General features: G+C 42.8%; 1 protein-coding gene across 1 annotated transcript; it reads left to right on the top strand.

Moving 5' to 3' along the window:
- The first annotated feature begins 7,373 nt into the window (after positions 1–7,373).
- On the top strand, positions 7,374–15,834 carry ciartb (circadian associated repressor of transcription b). The gene is made up of 6 exons (XM_005730019.2): positions 7,374–7,524; positions 9,607–10,069; positions 10,416–10,491; positions 11,005–11,083; positions 12,731–12,860; positions 14,172–15,834. The coding sequence occupies exons 2-6, from the start codon at positions 9,647–9,649 to the stop codon at positions 14,562–14,564; spliced, it is 1,101 nt and encodes a 366-aa protein (XP_005730076.1). The 5' UTR covers positions 7,374–7,524; positions 9,607–9,646; the 3' UTR covers positions 14,565–15,834.
- The last annotated feature ends 2,025 nt before the right edge of the window (positions 15,835–17,859 follow it).

The following is a 17,859-nucleotide window of genomic DNA, read 5'->3' as shown; positions in this document are numbered from 1 at the left end:
TTGCTGTTTAACAGCCAGCGCATAGACTTTAACACATTCTTAATGGCTAATTTCTAAGTGTCGTAATGTAATGGAGGAAGCTGTAATTGATTCTTTAATTACCTGATATTCCTATAACGGCATTTGACAACTGACATGGCTGTTCTATATCCCCTGTTTAAATGGCTATATCTTTAATTCATTAAGACAAATACAAGCAGTATTGTGTTTATGTTTCCTCAATAGTTAAATATTGATCAAAAAATTCATGTTAATTATTTATAATTAACTGTAGGATGTTCAAAAATAATTATATGGGGCACAGAGACTAAAATAGAATAAAAAAGCTAAACCTTGACTGATTAAGGCAAAGTTCACAAAGTCCAACAAAGGAGTGACACAAGCTAGGAATTCAGAACTGAAGTGTAAGAAACAAGTGGTTGACAACAACAGGATGATCTGACAAAGGGTAAAGGGAGGGATGCACCCAAGGCCAGGACACACAGTCACACAGTTAATGTTAACATGGTGCTCATGTTAACACAGAGTCGCTAAACACAAAGAGCCCCCTTAGGACATTCCCGGTCGTTAAGTGATGACGTGAGGAATCCTACTTCCGGGCCTAAAGTAGTCTGTGTTTAATATGGCTTTTGTGTTGTTAACATGTTTAATGTTATGTATTTTCTTCTATTTAATCTCAAAAAGCTCCTAAAACAGTCATTGACCACTGTTGACCTCCCCCTGCTTTTATTACCGCTAATCATTTATTTAAGCTCAGTTTTTAAAACCTTAGGATGTAACTACAGCCCAGCCCTTGCAGCAGTATATGAACGACTAACCTCGTATTGTGGATGGATTATCTCAGTTGTTCTCCTGGCTGAAGTTTGGTCCTTTTACAGCATCCTGCCATGCGATTACATTTGTTCCTGACCACCGAGAACACTCACGTTAACTTTTATCAAGTGGAAAAAAGGTTAGCTTGTTTATATTAAGCTAACATAGCTGTGTCGCTAGCGGTCACGTAGCACATCATTATATACCAGCTAGCCAAACTTCAGTAAGCCTACAAACGTCACTGCTGTTTAGTTTTCTGTCTTCATTTATGTTGGAAGTGATAGCAGAGCTGTACGTTTTAATTTGTTTCCAAAACCCCGCAGTCAGGACATGCTATATTGTATTTAGATAGAAGCTAGCGAGCTAACTTCCTGCTAACTTCTAACTCCGTTAAATGTCATAAATTCCGTTTTCATGGATGCCTGGATGGTAAACTCAATTGTTACAGCTGGTAGAGCAGAACGCTGATCATTTTATTAAAGATGAAAGACTTCAGACAGTTTTTCAACTCTCAGTAATGCCATAGTGATCGTTTGATATATGGACCTTGTTACGAAATCAGGTTCACCCCGGTTCTTTTATTCATTGAAACTTCCAGAGACGGCACCGGAACTCAGTAGTTATTTCACAAAACCTTTATTCATCGTTATTCATTTTCATTTAAGCATGCACTTCTAGAAGGGAAGACGTGAGTGCACTCATGTGCCTATGTGAGTGCACATGAGTGAGTGTGCGTGTGGATGTGTGTGCATGACAGTTAAAACACTGTGGGTGTAGGTGACTCCCTAGAGGTCATAAAACCCATCTCCCTTCCAGACCACAGTTATCCAGTTACAAATGTTGAGACCTCCACCCAAACATTCTCTGGGGAATTTCCACTCAGCATTAACTCCTCTCTGTTTTACTTTCACAGTTCAACTAGGGAGGGTCTCCTATACTCTACTCCTAAGTTCATGACACAATCAGGCCTTTATTACATTGAGGGCAGTGTCAGTGTCTCTGCAATAATTCTAGATTCTATGTTAACACATTTCTCAACTCTAAAACAGGCTACACATAATTCTACATTCTATGTTAACACATTTCTAAACTCTAAATCAGCTAAGCATTTCTACAACCTGCAGCGGAGTTTAGGCCCAGACACGGCTAGTGAAGTCAAACTTAACGACCGGATTCCACGGAGTGCTTGACATTGTGTTTGTGTCACCTTTTGTTTTACTTTTGCACGTGTGAACCTTGATCTCATCGCCTGACCAGTCCCTTTGACCCTTTATCTTTTGTCACTGTTGTCTTATTCTTTCATTCTGGCACCCCACGATCCCCTTTATCAGAACCTTTTATTCTCTGTATTTAAATGATAAAACCCACTGTTTTCTGTTGGACATCCCCTTCTTATCTCTAGTATTCTTGTAGTAGCTAGTCCTGTGTTGGCTAACCTTCAAGACGCACTCTCTTGGCTGGTAAACCCACTGTGTACCAAAGTACTTAAGCCTAGATTAACCCTTGATTATACTTCCTGCATCTGCAAGGCCATTAGGGCCCACTAGGGTCTGCTTTCGTAATCAGCATTCACATGCGTGGCTGTTTACATAATTTACATAACAATGGCCAATAAGACTTTGCATTGCATTACATTACAATTGTAATTTAAATTCAAAAGTCACAAAAAATGTATGTGGAGCTCCCAAGAGCTCATCGTCTGATGACAAAAGTCACTCGAACCCTAGAGGGCTTGGGGACATTGAAAGCTTTCAATGAAATCCTGAGGAACTACACTTGAGTCAGATTGCTTAATAATCCAGCAGTAATTGTTTTTATCATTTAAACTGATATTTCACATCTCTGAAAAGACACATGCTGCTGTCAGAAGAGGCCTGTGAGGAGATTTGGGGTCGAAACTCATTGCTATGAAAGAGCTATGATCCTCCAAGTGAGGTTAGATACTTGGCTACAAAGAAATTATCAGCCCATATCGCATCACTTCTAGTTAGGATCTTGCACTAAAACGCCCACATGATGATTCCATAAAAGTGGCAGCAGCGGGAGCGTGGGCAGCTCTACGTTGGACATAAATTTGGTAGCTAGCCTGTTGTCACTCGTCTCATCAGCTCTCCACAGGGAGCCTCAAATACAGAATTGGTCAACCTATGTAATGGAAGTCCAATTATGTGCTTTATTTGTTTTGTTTTGTCATCACAACCCACAGATACATCTTTTAACAACAGTAGACGAGTGTGAACAGAGTTGTCAAAGCTTTTGCCAGGTAACTTTTTTTGGACTCGTGTTTTTTTTTAATCTCTCAAAAATCCCCTTACATAACCCTAACCTTCACATTAAGATTATAGGCTATTACGCTGCTGCTACTAACTCACAATATTACATCATCTGGAATCAATATGGCTGCATGGCAAAAAAAAAAGCTGTAGTAACAATGAATCACAGGAGGCTAATATTTTTAGGTCTTTTTTTGACGTGGAACCCGATACTTTAAAGATCGTTTCTCTGAGGTGTAAACTGGCCAAAGTTCCAACCTAGTGCAGGAATTATTCAATGCTTGTGGTGAGCTCACAGTGCGCCGCATCATGTGTAGCCCTCCTCATCTGTGCTTGGAGAACGCAGGCTGGAGCACTTACATAACCTAGTTAAAATATACCCCAGTCACATGTAACATTCAGCCCTGCAGATAGATATCCCACTGTCGCTTGAGCTGCTCTGGCAGCCGTTCAGACACTAGAGAGAGTATAAACATGCACGCACGCACACACACATACACAGAGCCATAAAATATTTGTCAGTGGTTTGCTGCCAGACATTCTCAACTGCCTGCATGTGAACTGTCTGTGTGGAAAATGGTCAGGGAGCTTTTTCTCTGGATGAAGCACATGTGACTGAAGTTGGAAGAGGGAGAAGGTGCAAAAGGAAGAGGGAGGGTGTATGACGGGGCGCCGGAAGTCCAACCCTTTAAAGCAACAAAAATGCAATGAGTATCACTCTTACTGCATAACCTCTAATATCAAATCTAAATGCGATTGGCTGCGCATACAACTGACACCCCACCCCGCTGCAGCGTGCCCACAGTACATGCAGTTACTCTTCTAGTGTGTGGGTGGGGTTTATTTGTAGAAGTAGCATTTACTGTAACAGGATGACATATCTGGAGGAGTAATATGCTACACTAGGGAGAAGTGGAAGACATATTTTCTAACCAAGATTAAAGCTAAACAGGGTCCAGACATGGTGAAGGATTGCCCAGATTCAGATTAAAGTCTAAAGCAATTTCAGGCATTCTGTTATTGTCACGTGGAACATCTGTGAAGATCACTGTAAAAAACATAAGCAGAGAACGGGATCCAAGTCACAAAGTTCATCTTCAGCTAGATTGATGGGAAAATTAGGTTTTATTCCTCAAAGCTGACATGCTCAATTGGTGGCTGAGACTTGAGGGAGGTAGTCCAAGGCTTTGCAAACATTACAGGAAAAAAAGTTATGTAATCCTGTTATTACAAGTCTATGAATCACTGCAAGGACCCAATATTTTGTACCGATGTCAATTATGTGCAGCCAGAAGACGTTTTTAATGTCTGGTGCACCTTTGTGTTTACATTTGTGTTCCCTGCAGCAGCTTTAGTTGTCGTTAACACAGTTATGGACATTCCTGTCGGTTTTCTCCTCCATCTGAGCTCCAAACCAAAACCTGTCCCTAAGTCGCACTCCTGCTATTAGTGGTGAGCAGGCATAACGTGAACAATGGTGTGGGAAGTCTGTTGTTTGCCGTCCCAATTTAAAGAAACCATGCATGTGTGTGTCACCATAGGTCAGGTTTTAAGTTTGGGAAAGCATATGGAGCAAAGCCAGGGTACACCCAGCTGAGTCATATACACAGTTCACGCGACAGATGTTGATGTAACAGACACAAACGCAAATACGCTCCCGTGCAAATGGCACCCAAACACTCTCACATGTATGCCTGCGTCCCCTTGCAGTATATTTACCGGTAAGGCCACAGTCTCTCTCATTCCCTCACTTTATGCATGTGTAACACGGGTCAGTTTAGGTTATTGGCTAGTGCTTTTGATGGCAAGTCATTGCATTAGACATGTGACGCTGCCTGAAAATGAGAAACAGATTTTACAATACCGTAAATCGTGCACACATGTACTTGAGTTCAGAGCTGCCTTTAGTCCATAGGGTGAGGTGCGGTTGATGCTCCCCACGCACACGTGCTGCGTCTTTCTTTTTTCTTTTTTCGAGAAGACAGGGTTAGACAGGGACAGATGTTCAGCGTATGCCCTATAATAAAGTGGGTGTGAGTCTCTGATTGGTCTTTTATTTTTTATGAATGAGAGCGGGAGAAATCCAGTCTCTGTGGGATATGTTTTCAGCCTGCCTCTCTGACAAATTGAAAATCGCAGTGCCAGTTTGTGTCATGTGACTCATCTTGGATCCTGACAGGAAAACGCACAGATAAAAAGAGTTCCCTTTTGTGAACAGACTGCAAATTGCTGCTGTTGTTCTTTATGCGAATGACAGATTGTGAAAATTGGAGAACGGCTCCGTAGAATTGGATTCGTGTTAAACACTTAAGCATTCCTGGCGAGTACACAAAATACTGAAACATTCACGACAATCTGTGGCTAAGGTTTCTATATGTATGATGCCATGCGTGCGTGGTTCAGAATGCTGAATGTATGAGCCCAATAAAAGCTCTTTGAACATCAAATGCATGTAGATATGTCTGTTTCCTGTGCTTTGAGGTGAATGGGATATATATTTCACAGTGACAGCCTCTAAGACAAATAAGGAAAATGAGAGTTTGCTGGAAAGCTGTAGGAAACTCTCTGTCGTCACAAAGTCTGGGGTCACCAGGGGATCAGAGCCTGGGGAGCAGAACAACAACAAGCTGTTTGTGGGATGTGTGAGAGACCGCTGTGACTTACAGGACAATTAAAATTCAAAATGAATCTCTAACCATGCCAGTAGGTGTGTCACCTTGACTGGTTTTAGAATGCATTCTTCACAGCAGGATGTGATTACAGGCTCATCCGTAGAGAGCAAAGCTAGTGTTTGCTGGTGCCCTCATCCTGCCTGATCTTCATTGTGACGGCAGCACATAAAGCAAAAGTAGCCACATATGCTACTCTATGATCACTTGACCACAAATTGCCTTTTCAATCTAATTACAATGGTACAAGCTCATTATAGAAGGCAAAGATGACAGTCCAAGAAGTCCTTCTGCATTATATCTCAGACAGATTTGCACCCGGTTGTTAAAACTGTCTGGGCAGCGTCCTCGGCTCTGTAAACATCTCGCGGAGCCTTTTCGCATGTGACCTGTTTACTCTGGAGAGAGAAGGGGGGGAAATGTTTTGTTTCAAATCCTGTCTATCCGCATTGTCAACTGAGGGAGATGAGGAGACCAGGCCGTTTGTGCTTTTTGGGTGGGCGTCTCCCGGGCGCACGTGATCTCTCTCCCCGCCCCCCACCACTGTTTGCTGTGAAAGGGTTCGTGACTCACTGGCTCCAAGCTCAGGATTCTTGTCTGGCCTCTGACAGAGGGCACTTAATCCTACTCTCTCATGCAGTCAAACAGAGGTCCTATGAGTCATCAGTTTTACCATCATTGTGCCTAGAAAAAAATAAATTATAAATTTAAAAAAAATACAGAGCTATGGTCAAGAAGAAGCAGCTTTGCGTGTGGAAAAGTGGTTCTGGTTTCGTGTATTTACCTTCTCAAGAAAAGCAAAATGAAACAATTAATGACTAATTCCACTAATGATTCATCTTAATGCATTATTTACTTAGTCACTCACAACTTGGAGACATCTTATGTAATGTCTTGTGGTATGCAGAAAGCATTCATGTACTTACACAAGTACTGTATAGTTTCGCAGCAGGTACTTTCTCTCGTCTATTTCTCCTCTATTTTCTAAAAGCTAGTTACTTTGCAGGTCATTCAAATTAAGCGTGTTATCATTTTATAACGTTAAACGATAACAAAGTAGCCTTATATTACAGATTTAAATGTCAGAAATGACCTAATAATATATATTACATGGACAGAATCTTTCTTATAATAAATACATGTGAATCGATCTTACCAGTTGCCCTTTACTTTCTCCCCCTCACCACACCACCACCATTAGCAAACATATTTTAAATGTGCAAAAATAAGTGCCTGCTACACTCTACCGAAGTGTCCTTGGGCAAACTCATTAACTCTCACACTTGTTCCTGAAATTGCTGACTGCGCCTTTAGCAGTGCCGCTCAGCTTACTGACATGCCTCAAGTCAAGCATCATCATCCAGATGATATAATGCCCAAGAATGCCTGTAGAATGACCACAGCCAGCCCTGGCTTGACTTTTCACCCAGCTGCTGAAATGAAACCGATCCGCGTGTCCACGTGTTTGTGTCATTTCCATGTCATTTGCATATGTAAACCGGCCTCGCCTATTGCTCCGCGACTGCACTGAACGGAGGAGCCGATTGGACAGTCGGAGCCGCTCGAGGAGCAAATGGGAGCGCATGCTCCCGCTAGTCCCGCCCTCCCAGACACGTTGCCTTGGGAGAAGCAACACGGGCCGATCACTGGATGTTCTGCCTCCTCTCTCTCACGCCGCACGTCCAGCACATCAGCTGCTCTCTGCCTACAGTCCTACTGGATTTACCGCTAAACAAAGGAAGAACGACCAGCCGCTCCATCCTGAGAAGGTAGGCACCCATGCTCATCTCCTTTTAATGCCCAGAGCCTCCCGATAAATATCACTTACTTTGTGTTTCTGAGGGGACTAAGCGATATCCTAGTAATATTATTATTTTAAATCATCCAGAGGCATTTCACACAGACAACCTGGTCAGAAAAACAAAGAGTTTGCGGTTGTGTTTAATGCTACGATATGGTAGCCTTCCCGTGACAGGGACTGGTATTCCTGTTTCATTTCTTTCTTTATTGTTTAAATATATATATATTTATATTTTACTAATTCAGCATGCTGCCAAATTTACTGAGACTGATGAGGAAGTCTATTGTGTCTGTTACCCAACTGATGTGAAACCCGCATTTAGGCGGACAGATCAGACCTGCCACCTTATCTTCCTATGCTCGTTTTCTCTGGCGAGAGATAACGACGTGTGAATATCTGAAATATTCTCTTATATTTCAAGCATATCGGCGTACGTGTTAAGCGCTGGACATCTCTATTCAGGTGCCCCACCTACACAGGTAGATGTAGACGTCGAGGTCGCGGAAGCTAACTGGTATATATATATTTTTAAATTGCTTTATGGGACCACCTTTCCTTTGATTCAGAAATCCACGGTGTTAGCTGTTATCAGTACCTCCTACTGCTATTTAAAGTGTTATTAGAATATAACTGTAGGCCTATATGCGCATGCAAAGGCCCAGGGCAAGTGAATATTTAGTAAGCTCGCCATGTGTATGCTGTTTTTATCACAGAAAGAAATTAGTAGTAGCGTGGAGCTAGTCATGGCACATATATGTTGATATATTTTCTCAGTGCTATTGGATTCATTTAGAGTTAGTATATTAATAAGAAGGGCGACTTTTATACAATTATAGAGAGAAATTAGATTTTCTTTTTGCTACTGCAGTGTCTGTGCATGTTTTGTGTTGTGTAATACAGTATTACACAACACAAAACAGACTGACATTGCAGTAGCTTGGAATTAGATTCAAGATTCTTTGGGACTTTGCTGAATCTCTTCTATGGCGCTCAATACTCACGTGCTCCTGTAAATCATTGCTTTGATTTAGAGCAATGATGATGTATATGTTTTGCGTTTTATTCAGTATATCAGTAAATGTCCGCTCCACCCCTCCTCTGTAACAATAAGATCAGAAGGCGACAAAGAATCAGGGAGCAATTAACCCCTCTACCCTCAAATTTTACAGGAAGCAAGAGACATGGCAGTCCTTAACTCTGGGAATCCTAAAATGATCTCTGTGCTGAAAATGCTGTTCTCACTTCCCCTCTTGTAATAAACACAGAGGGAACATACTGCAATTAAGCCTCCGTAAAGAGCCTTTAGTTGGATTTTCTTTTTTATTCAGAAGGCGTTCATTGCTGAAGAACGCTTCCCATTTTCTTAAATCTCTTTTTTCACCCCACAAGTGTCACTTGTGTTGATGGGAGGTCTGCGGTTCGTCGAACTACTAGTCGTCATGGTGGCAGACCTCTGCCCCTTTGAATAAGCAAGCGAACGAAGTGTATGAATGAATGTGGTGGTAGCAGCTGGCAGGCCAGCTGACAGAAGCGGAGTGAGGGTGGTGGGGGGGATAGTCAGGGTAGCAATTGTGAAATTTAGAAATGTGTTTGTTTGTGATGTGAAGACGCTTGAGGGTTGCAGTGAAAAAAATTTGGAGGGACAAATGACGTGAGCCTCCCACCCGCCACCCTCCGAGTATTGGATGGGGCACGGGACCGTTTGCTGTTTGCTTTTGATGGTGGCTGGCCTGTGTTTACTGGCTCAGGTGTTGCATCTGCAAAACAAACAGGTCATTGTGGTCCCAACAACTGTTATCTCACTGCCACCATCTGCTCCGAGTACACTGCTGTCCCTCCTCTGTCTTTATTGTTATTTCTGCTTGGCTGGAGTTTTTTTGTTCTTTCTTGACTTTTTGCTCGAGAACACTACATTTGATTATTTTGGCTAAAGGCCTTGATGTAGTTAATTTTTAATTTACTGTTTCTCGTCTCCGCATCTGTTATCGCTGCTCCCTTTAATATGTTTCGTGTTGTTACAATGTAATAACGGTGAGTTTCTCTTTGTCAGGTCGGTGATGGTCAGTGCTATTTAGACCCTGCAGCTGAGGATGTCTGCTACAGATTCGGACAACTCCATTGACTGGCTGGCTAGCGACAATGAGGATAATGAGAACGAGCAGGAGCCTGACTGTACCAGAAAGCACAGCCAGACAGAAGCTCCTTTATCCCCCTGTGCCGCTTCGCACCTGGGCCCGACTGACAGCAGCTGCCGCTGGAGCAGCGACTTGAAGGAGGGCGACGGTAACTGGAGCGGGGTCAGGGAGGTCTCCAGCCGGGGATCTCCCGGCTGCATGGAAAAATGGGACAGAGACACCGCCACTGGACTGTGTAAAACACAGCAAGGAGAAAGAATGAATGGCAACAACACTCAGCAGGCACTGAAGAGACCCCGCGGCTCTACAGAGGACGAATGCAAAGAACGGCAGCTCATTGCCAACATGTCAGAGAAAGAGAGAATTTTTAGCAGCAAGGTGAGCGCCTCTGTGGTTCATGTGTGCTTTCCACAGACAGTGGTTGACAGTGTCAGCAAAACTAGCGCGTACCCTGTCACCCAGACTGATTCCCGTAGTGGTTTTACAGAGTGCTTCCTGCATGACATTTCCAGTAAAAATGACCTTCCCCTATTTGCTATCCGTTTCTAAAGAACTAGACTTTTTCTGTCTTAAGTCAAACAAAGCTAGTTAGTCATGGAAAGTTGTTGTCAATTAATATAACAAAATGAACTGGGGGGAGGCTGATTTATTATGAGCTTATCAGAAAAGGTTTTTCAGTTGTTTTATTATCCACTAACACTAATAAATCTGTTATTATTTTCAGTGCATGGAGCTACAATGCTACATTCATCCACTGTCATCAATCTTGAATGGCCTTCGTTCAGGGAGATACAAAGAAAGTAAGTCAGCATTTAATATGTCTTCTGCTTCACACACAAGATATTAACCTGATTGAACACAAAATGTCTTAGTTGAGTCTGTTTTTCACGGTCTCTTTTGTCTCAGAAAGAAAAAAAACAATAGAGCGCATAGACTACGCAAGTCTTTGTGGAATAGGTGTCCTTGAGATATGAGCGCGAGACGTCTGAAACATGCGTTGTCGTAGGACTGGCATCTAACCACAAGCATTCCTTGTATATGTGCGCATGTGTGTGTAAAGTGATGCAGTTCTTGAGACGGATAGGCATTATGAGGATCTCTGAAAGAGAGCACCGTGTTCAGGCGGGCGCAAAAACTGCTTAGTTTGGGATCTTAGTCAAACCCGAACCTCGTGTGACCCAGCACTTCCTGGCCACAGAAGCAGGGAGTCTGTTCCTTCACACACACATTTCACACTACCCATCTGCTGAACAGACTCAGCCCTGCTGTCAACACCGTTCATGTGGCTCATGCTACAACTTTCTTCTTGCCAGGACTCAGCAGTTTCCAGGAGAGTGTCGCCATGGACCGGATTCAGAGGATCATGGGTGTTCTGCAGAACCCCTACATGGGGTAGGTGACCCACATTCTGCCCTACATGAAACAATGATAATCGGTACTTTGACATAAATGTGTCAGCGTAGAAAATCTGTGTGCTCTTTTCACTTGTGGTTTCAAACCCGTGTGAGAACCACAGTGCATCCCCCAGCATACATATACAAGGGCTACCCAATACTGCTTGCTATCTGTGGGTCGAAGTGGTCTCCGTTATGTTTCTGACACATGGCTCACAGCAGGTTGCTGCTACCCCCGCACATTCAGGATAAATTTACTGCAGAGATGGCTGCCTCTCACTAAAGCTGGGCATCTTGTTAAAAATGTATCAGGCTTCACTGTGAGAGCGGCCCACTTGTGTCTGTGTGATTAGCTCTCCACCGGCCAGACAGCATAATGGAATATGCTATCACCCCTTTCAAGGAGAAACTCTTATAGTCCCTGTTTCCCAGTCAAATTTAAAATGTTTTGATATTTCACATTGTTAAATGGAAAAAAACTACCAATTCTCAAATCCTTATGATCTGATTTTTAGTGCAGTTTTTTCCCACACATATAAAAAAGAATATCTGTCCATTCATTTACGCATTTTCTTAACCGCTGAATAGAAAACTTCCATATCTGATGAAAGTTGCTATCAAAAAATTCCAGAAACTCGTGTAATATATGTTTCAATTATCTGGAAACAGGAAACTGTCACATTTGAGAAGCTGGAAAGTTTTGAGTTTTTGATTTGAGTAATCACTTTAGAGCATAATTTCACAGAGCGATTGCACTCAGCGATCGTATCAATACTATTTGATTACACTGAAACGAAATCCCGGCATCGTGTACAGTTTAGCTGTGAAACTGAATAGGAATCTTTGGGGTGCAGTTAGCACGAGGCTTTGCATCAAGGTATATTAGACAAAGTGCTCCTGAGCCTAGCGCAGACTAATTGGAGCCCTCACCCACCAGCTGCTGCCTCCATAAGGGAAACAAAGAGTGGGTGTGGCAGCCTCCCTGCAGACAGCCAGGGCAGAGGCTGGAAGGTGGACTAAACCCCTCCCTCGTGTCTCTCCTGGTGTCTGCTCTGTGTTGCCAGCTGGCAGCCCCTGGAGCAACACAATGGTAGATAGGATCAAAGTGACTTTTTTTTAGCAGCCACTGTGGCGGATAATCTTTCACATGAATTTAACATGGGTTGGACTGAATATAGCAGGAAGGTCCCGATCGTACGGCCCAGGCTAATCCCCGCTCGCCATCTGGTTCTGACGGGCAGCAGTTAAGGGGGATTCTGACTGCGCCCACCTCCGACGTGAACTGCGTCAACTGTTTTATTTTTACACTGACGCTGTGGGAGAACGTTGTGGCTTTGGCGTTTATATTTAGAGGCGAGCGGGAGTATTATACGCCAGTCCACGTGTGAGCTCAAAGCATGTGAGAAATGTACTTAAGACAATGTTCCCCTCCCCACACACGGTGAGCAGGCTTTGTTGAGCGAGTGAATGTGTTCGCTTGCTTTTCAAGAGCGCATATTTCCTGTGCGAGCTTGATGGGGAGGTAGATTTCAGAGAAGAGGTTACCAAGATTTTGGCTCGATTACTCAGATTCGCGCGCGATAGCTTGAGTAAATAGCTCTCTCTCACTCTCTGTTTCTTTTCTTTTTTTCACCTCTGCTTCCAGGGAGAAGTACATTAATATCATTCTTAAAATGGAAGAAATGCTGAAGAGCTGGTTCCCTAATGTAAAGCTTCAAGAACACCCACTCACTGTCACCCAAACAGAGGAAGCTGCTCCCACCAAGAAACTGAAGGTAAAGTTAAAAAAAAGAAGCTGTTGTGTAAGAGCTCTTCGCCTAGATAAATCCCACTGCCAAGAACATATGCTGACGACGCAGTGAAAGAGCGACTAAAATATCTATTATTATTTAATCACAGGTCTGGAACAGGGACAGGAGGATTAAAAGCTATTTTTACTGAGGTATTACTGCAGTCTCAGGTTCACTAAGAACAATGACAGAGGAGAAAAGGTAATTTTGGAGGAGTGTCCCTAAGGGGATAAGAAAGGTCAGGATACTTTAGAACATTCCTTAGGTTTTTTTTATTCTTTATAACCGACTACACCCACTATGATCGATACTGCTCATACCAGATCCCTACTACCAAGTCTGATTGCTACAGTGTGTAAATTATGCAGGTGGTGCAGCTCAATCGGAGGAGGTTCCCAATTCAAGTATTTCTAGTAGCGCGAGCGTGGCTGAACGCAGACCATGTCTTGCTCTGTGCTACGTGTGGGAAAAGAAAACTGGGGGAATTCTCACGGATTATCTAAAGATGGTGTGTTTAAAGAAATACACAGAGAATTATCGCCCTCAGAACCGTGCTCATAATTTTGGTCTTATTCCTGCCACGCTCTTCAGCGTGTTATTTACTTTCTGGATAAAAACATCTCATTGGACACTTAGTGTCCGGCACCAGATGGCAGACAAAATAAGTAGCTTTTCAACAAGCTGGGGCTTCTAGTAACTAAACAACAAGATCCTCAAGAATTAGTGGAGGCCAAATTACGGTTCAGAGAGAATATTTTAGAAACAAAACTCAAAATTAATGCCAGTGTTTACCCCTAATGTTAGATATTAAACAGAGGGAATTAAATCATTTTGAGGCGCTAATACACTGTGTACATGTGTGTTCGGGTTGTTGCAGCGCCCCACCCAGATTTTGGGGCTTATTTGCTCTCGGGCCATTTTTATGGCTCCTGCAGTGTGTTTAGGGGTGGCTGTAGCTCAGGAGGTAAACCAGGTCATCTGCTAATCGGAAGGTTGGTGGCTTGATCAGAGTGTGAACGTTCGATGGAAAGCACTTAGAGGAGAAAAGTGCTTGTGGTATAAAGTGCTTTGAGTGCTTGAGTAGGAAAGCGCTATAAAAGATCAAACCATTTACCGTTTTAGTGTTGCTTTCAGCCCTTCCATTATCTGGGCCTCACTCAGATTTCTGCACGATGAATATATTATTTATATTTCAGGGTCCTTATAATAACTAGATGGACAGCAAATGAAAATTAGGTCTTGGTAATCAATTAGAATCATCGCTGAATAATAAAACTTTTTTGTCATACCCAACAGCTGTCTCCAGTTACCACATCTGCAGCAGCGAGCGCCATCACTACTAGCGATCCTCCAGCCACCGCCAAAGCCCTGAGAGTCACAGATCTCACTCCTCCTGGAGCTTACTCTGCCAATAATCTGAAGTGGCTCCACACGTCACCCATTTGCTCTCCCACAGCAGAGCAGGCCCAGGCTGGTCCCAGGCCCCTGCTGACCCCCAGTGACAGAGACCTAACGCAGGACAGCGCCGTGTCCTCCAGCACAGACAGCCAAACTAAGACAAACTTGGTGCCCAGAGGCCCGCCGCCGGGCAAAATCAACGCGCCCTGTCTAGAGAGGCTTCTAAAATCGACGGACAGCATCATCACACGTAAGGGAACAGGGCGTTTGACGGACAGCAGCTGGTCCTAGTCCACACAGAGGGCTCGGTGTAAGCAGCGCGCAGAGGAGCCCCGCCTTGCCCACCCTGCAGGGAGCCAATCAGCTCACTTAGCTCATTCCAGCCTTCAGGAGAGATGAGAGCCTTCAAAAGGGATGTTACCGATTCCTCTTTTAATATGGAAGCGGTGTCGATGAACAATGTGACTTTTCTGTACGGCGGTGTACCCTCTCTAACATGACAACTATCTGCTTTATTTCCCTTTTTGTTGACTTATCTCTTCTTTTTTCCTCCCTCTTCTCTCTTTTTATTTTTGCACTCTTCAACAGCGTGTGTGAGAGTTGGAAGGATAAATTTCACATGCCGTGATACCGGAGAAAGTATTTTCACAACTGAATTTGTTCGCACTGGCTTGTAGATGTAAAAAAGAAAAAAAAATACAGTCTGAGTATCTGTGAAGCTGCCATTACGAGTGAAAGGGAAAGAACTGAAGGAAAGGTTTGTGCTGAAAGGAAGGAAGATATGTCAGTGATCTACATATTGTTGTGCTGAAAATGTGGGTGAAATGTGATGTTGTTCCCCTCCCCTCCCATGACTCCACTCTTAAGTTTATTGATGTGACTGTTACTCATTTGTATTCTTTATAAATAACTCTTTTGGTACAACTGTTCTACCTCAGCGAGCACCACGTCACGGTTAGTGAGTAAGAATGTGAACACTATGCTCAAAGTAAGGACACCTCGACAGAGCTACGGTGAGCCACCAAATGGCCTCTGACGACAAGGTCTGCAGCGCAAAGTCTCCCCTCTTCTACAAACGGAGGATGCTGTCTCAGTGGGGATGCTCTCGTGGCCTGACTGGTGCCAGTGTAAAGAATGTCAACTGCAGATTTCTTTTTCGAGTCTCCCAGTAGAAGGCAAACAGTGCCTGTAACGTCAAGCTGTGCCTGTAAGCTGGTTTAATAAAGAGAAAGAGAGAGAACCGTTTGGAAACCTTGCTCCTCTGTCCTCTGTGGGATGTACAAATCAGGAATTCTCACTCTCCTGCCGTTTTCCTGTTTTGAGTAAGTTATTCAGATCTCGCCAACTATTTTCTGTGGTGAAGCAGAACAATAGCTTTTTTTTCCTTTTTTTTTTTTTTTGCCACAGAACTGGACAGTATGTTGGACCAGCGGAGAGATGGACAAGCTTTTTTGTCTGTAAATCTTACAGGAAGGTTGTCAATTTACCCTGAAAAGTGGCCTTTACAGTGTGAAATTTTATACTTTCAAAATAAATGTGGTTATATTTGTTTGATGCAAAACAAATGGCTACAGATTCTTCTGTTGTGAAATTTCTTAACACTGTAAAGCCTAAACCATGAAACACTAGTGTGTTTATTGAACCTTCTGACAAATCTTTATTAGAAGAATTTAAACATCAAACTGTATATATGAGTATTAATTTATAGATTTTTGTTGCATACTACAACTTATTCCGGCTCTTCAGGGAAAAACAATCACACTGATGATGTAGAGGTCTCAAAACCTGATAAAAATCCAGGTATTCCATATGACACACTTGGTTTTCACCAAAGGCTTTTTCAAAGGGTGACGTATAAGCAAAGAGAATATACACAATGGCCTGAAAATAATTCTCAACCAAGAGCTAAACCCGCTCAATTATGCATCAAAGACCCCCAAAGAAAGAAGAAAAGAGTGCTATCTGATTAATGTCGTAGTTGGGCCAATTATAGGGTGAGTCACTCAAAGCGAGCCTACTTCCTGAGGGAATAAAAAGATTTATTGTTTGCAGGGTAGGGTTTCATCTTCTTTACCTCAGTTGTGCTGTACAGGCAAAGTGAAATTACTGCTTGCAGGGCTCAGTATCACTTCACATTTCTCAGAAAGTGTTGCCACGCTGTGTTTTTACATGCCTGTAGACAAAGAGGAATTCCAAGCGCACAGTTTTTCACAACCTGCAAGAAAGAGGGAGAATGGCTCTGCCTGTGCCAGATTTCACATTTGATTTGCAGATTAGTTCATGAAAAAGGCAAGAAGCAAGTCTTTTATACTCTCGTGTGTGGCCACGATATAAGCATTTAGCTCCACTTCTAAATGTATTTAGAACATATTTGCAATCCAGCAAGCAAATGCCTCATGTTTGACAAAAAGAAGATGCTTTTTTAATTTTATTTGTTAGGCCCAATTTTTTGCTTCTGAACATTTTGTGAAACCACTGATACCTCTGACTGTGGATTCACTTTCACTCAGCTCATGTCGAATTTTGTTTCTGTCAGTAAGAACATGTCATGGCCACGAGGTCTGAAAATAGAAGCATGTGGGAGTTCTACAGCCTCGAAAACAACCGTTCAGGAAGTTAAGGAGAGAAAAAATGGTAGCGATCTACCCCATTTTCATTTGTGCTTCACTAAATTACACGTCAGCGAAGCACGTGTCTGTTTTTCCGAGCTGAAAGGCTTGATTTGGTCGATTAGCCGCACTGCTTTGTTTCAGTGTTGCTGCCCCAGATCTCATCTCTCAGGAAAAGGCTAATGGCCTGGACTCACGTGCACAGATGACCTGATAGCGTTCGTGTCCATCGACAGCTGGCACAGATCGCCCAGAAAGTTGTTGTTATGAATGATAGGAAGAGCTGCATCAACAAAAGACAGAACTCTCAATATAAACACCCTGCCAATAATGAACTTGTGATGTGATGTAATGTGCTGGGAAAGTGCATGGAAAGCAAAGTGCTATGAATATAAAAGTAAGTAGGTGCAGGATTCTGCAGACTGAGATGGGTGAGTTTAAAAGTACTACGAGAACATGCTCAAAAAGTAAGACTAGAATTTCTCATTTAAAATCATTTTAATAACTGTGAAAGATCAAGAACTGCCTACTCTACTAGAGAGTTTAAGAAAAGGTAAGTTGTAAGTGCACAAAAAATAACCAAGTACCAGAATACATCAAACTGATGGCAAATTAGATCCTTAATTTTTCAATTATGTTCAACAAAGCGGTACCAGAGTTACCAGATAACATTATAGACCAATTCTACCATGGACAAGAAGTCTCATTGCTTTCCTTTTTAAAGGTCCACAGAGGTTATGCTGCACAAAACTGATTGATGTCTGAGGGTTTTTTTTGTATGTATGGGCAGAACTACAAAGACCTAATCATTACTGCAGCAGCAGACATTGGAGCCTTTTATCAGAAGCATTCAAAGGCGAGTGGGAGAGAAGAAAGAGGGTGGACAAGGGGTCTGTGGTTCCAGTCACAAAAAGCCACAAGGAATAATAAATAGGGCTTCATTTTCTCTAGCTGCTCTTTTATTGTAAAAAGGCCCT

The sequence above is a fragment of the Pundamilia nyererei genome, unplaced genomic scaffold, assembly GCF_000239375.1.
Source record: "Pundamilia nyererei isolate P.nyererei 1_Seehausen unplaced genomic scaffold, PunNye1.0 scaffold00035, whole genome shotgun sequence".
NCBI classification, from domain to species: Eukaryota; Metazoa; Chordata; class Actinopteri; order Cichliformes; family Cichlidae; genus Pundamilia; species Pundamilia nyererei.
This window is presented reverse-complemented; position numbering and strand designations above follow the sequence as displayed.

Bases quoted from the DNA above. Each gene is read 5' to 3' on its own strand.
- ciartb (XM_005730019.2), top strand. From the start codon at position 9,647: ATGTCTGCTACAGATTCGGACAACTCCATTGACTGGCTGGCTAGCGAC. The intron at 10,492-11,004 runs GTAAGTCAGCAT...TCTTCTTGCCAG, and splicing joins TTCAGGGAGATACAAAGAAA to GACTCAGCAGTTTCCAGGAG. The intron at 11,084-12,730 runs GTAGGTGACCCA...CTCTGCTTCCAG, and splicing joins CTGCAGAACCCCTACATGGG to GGAGAAGTACATTAATATCA.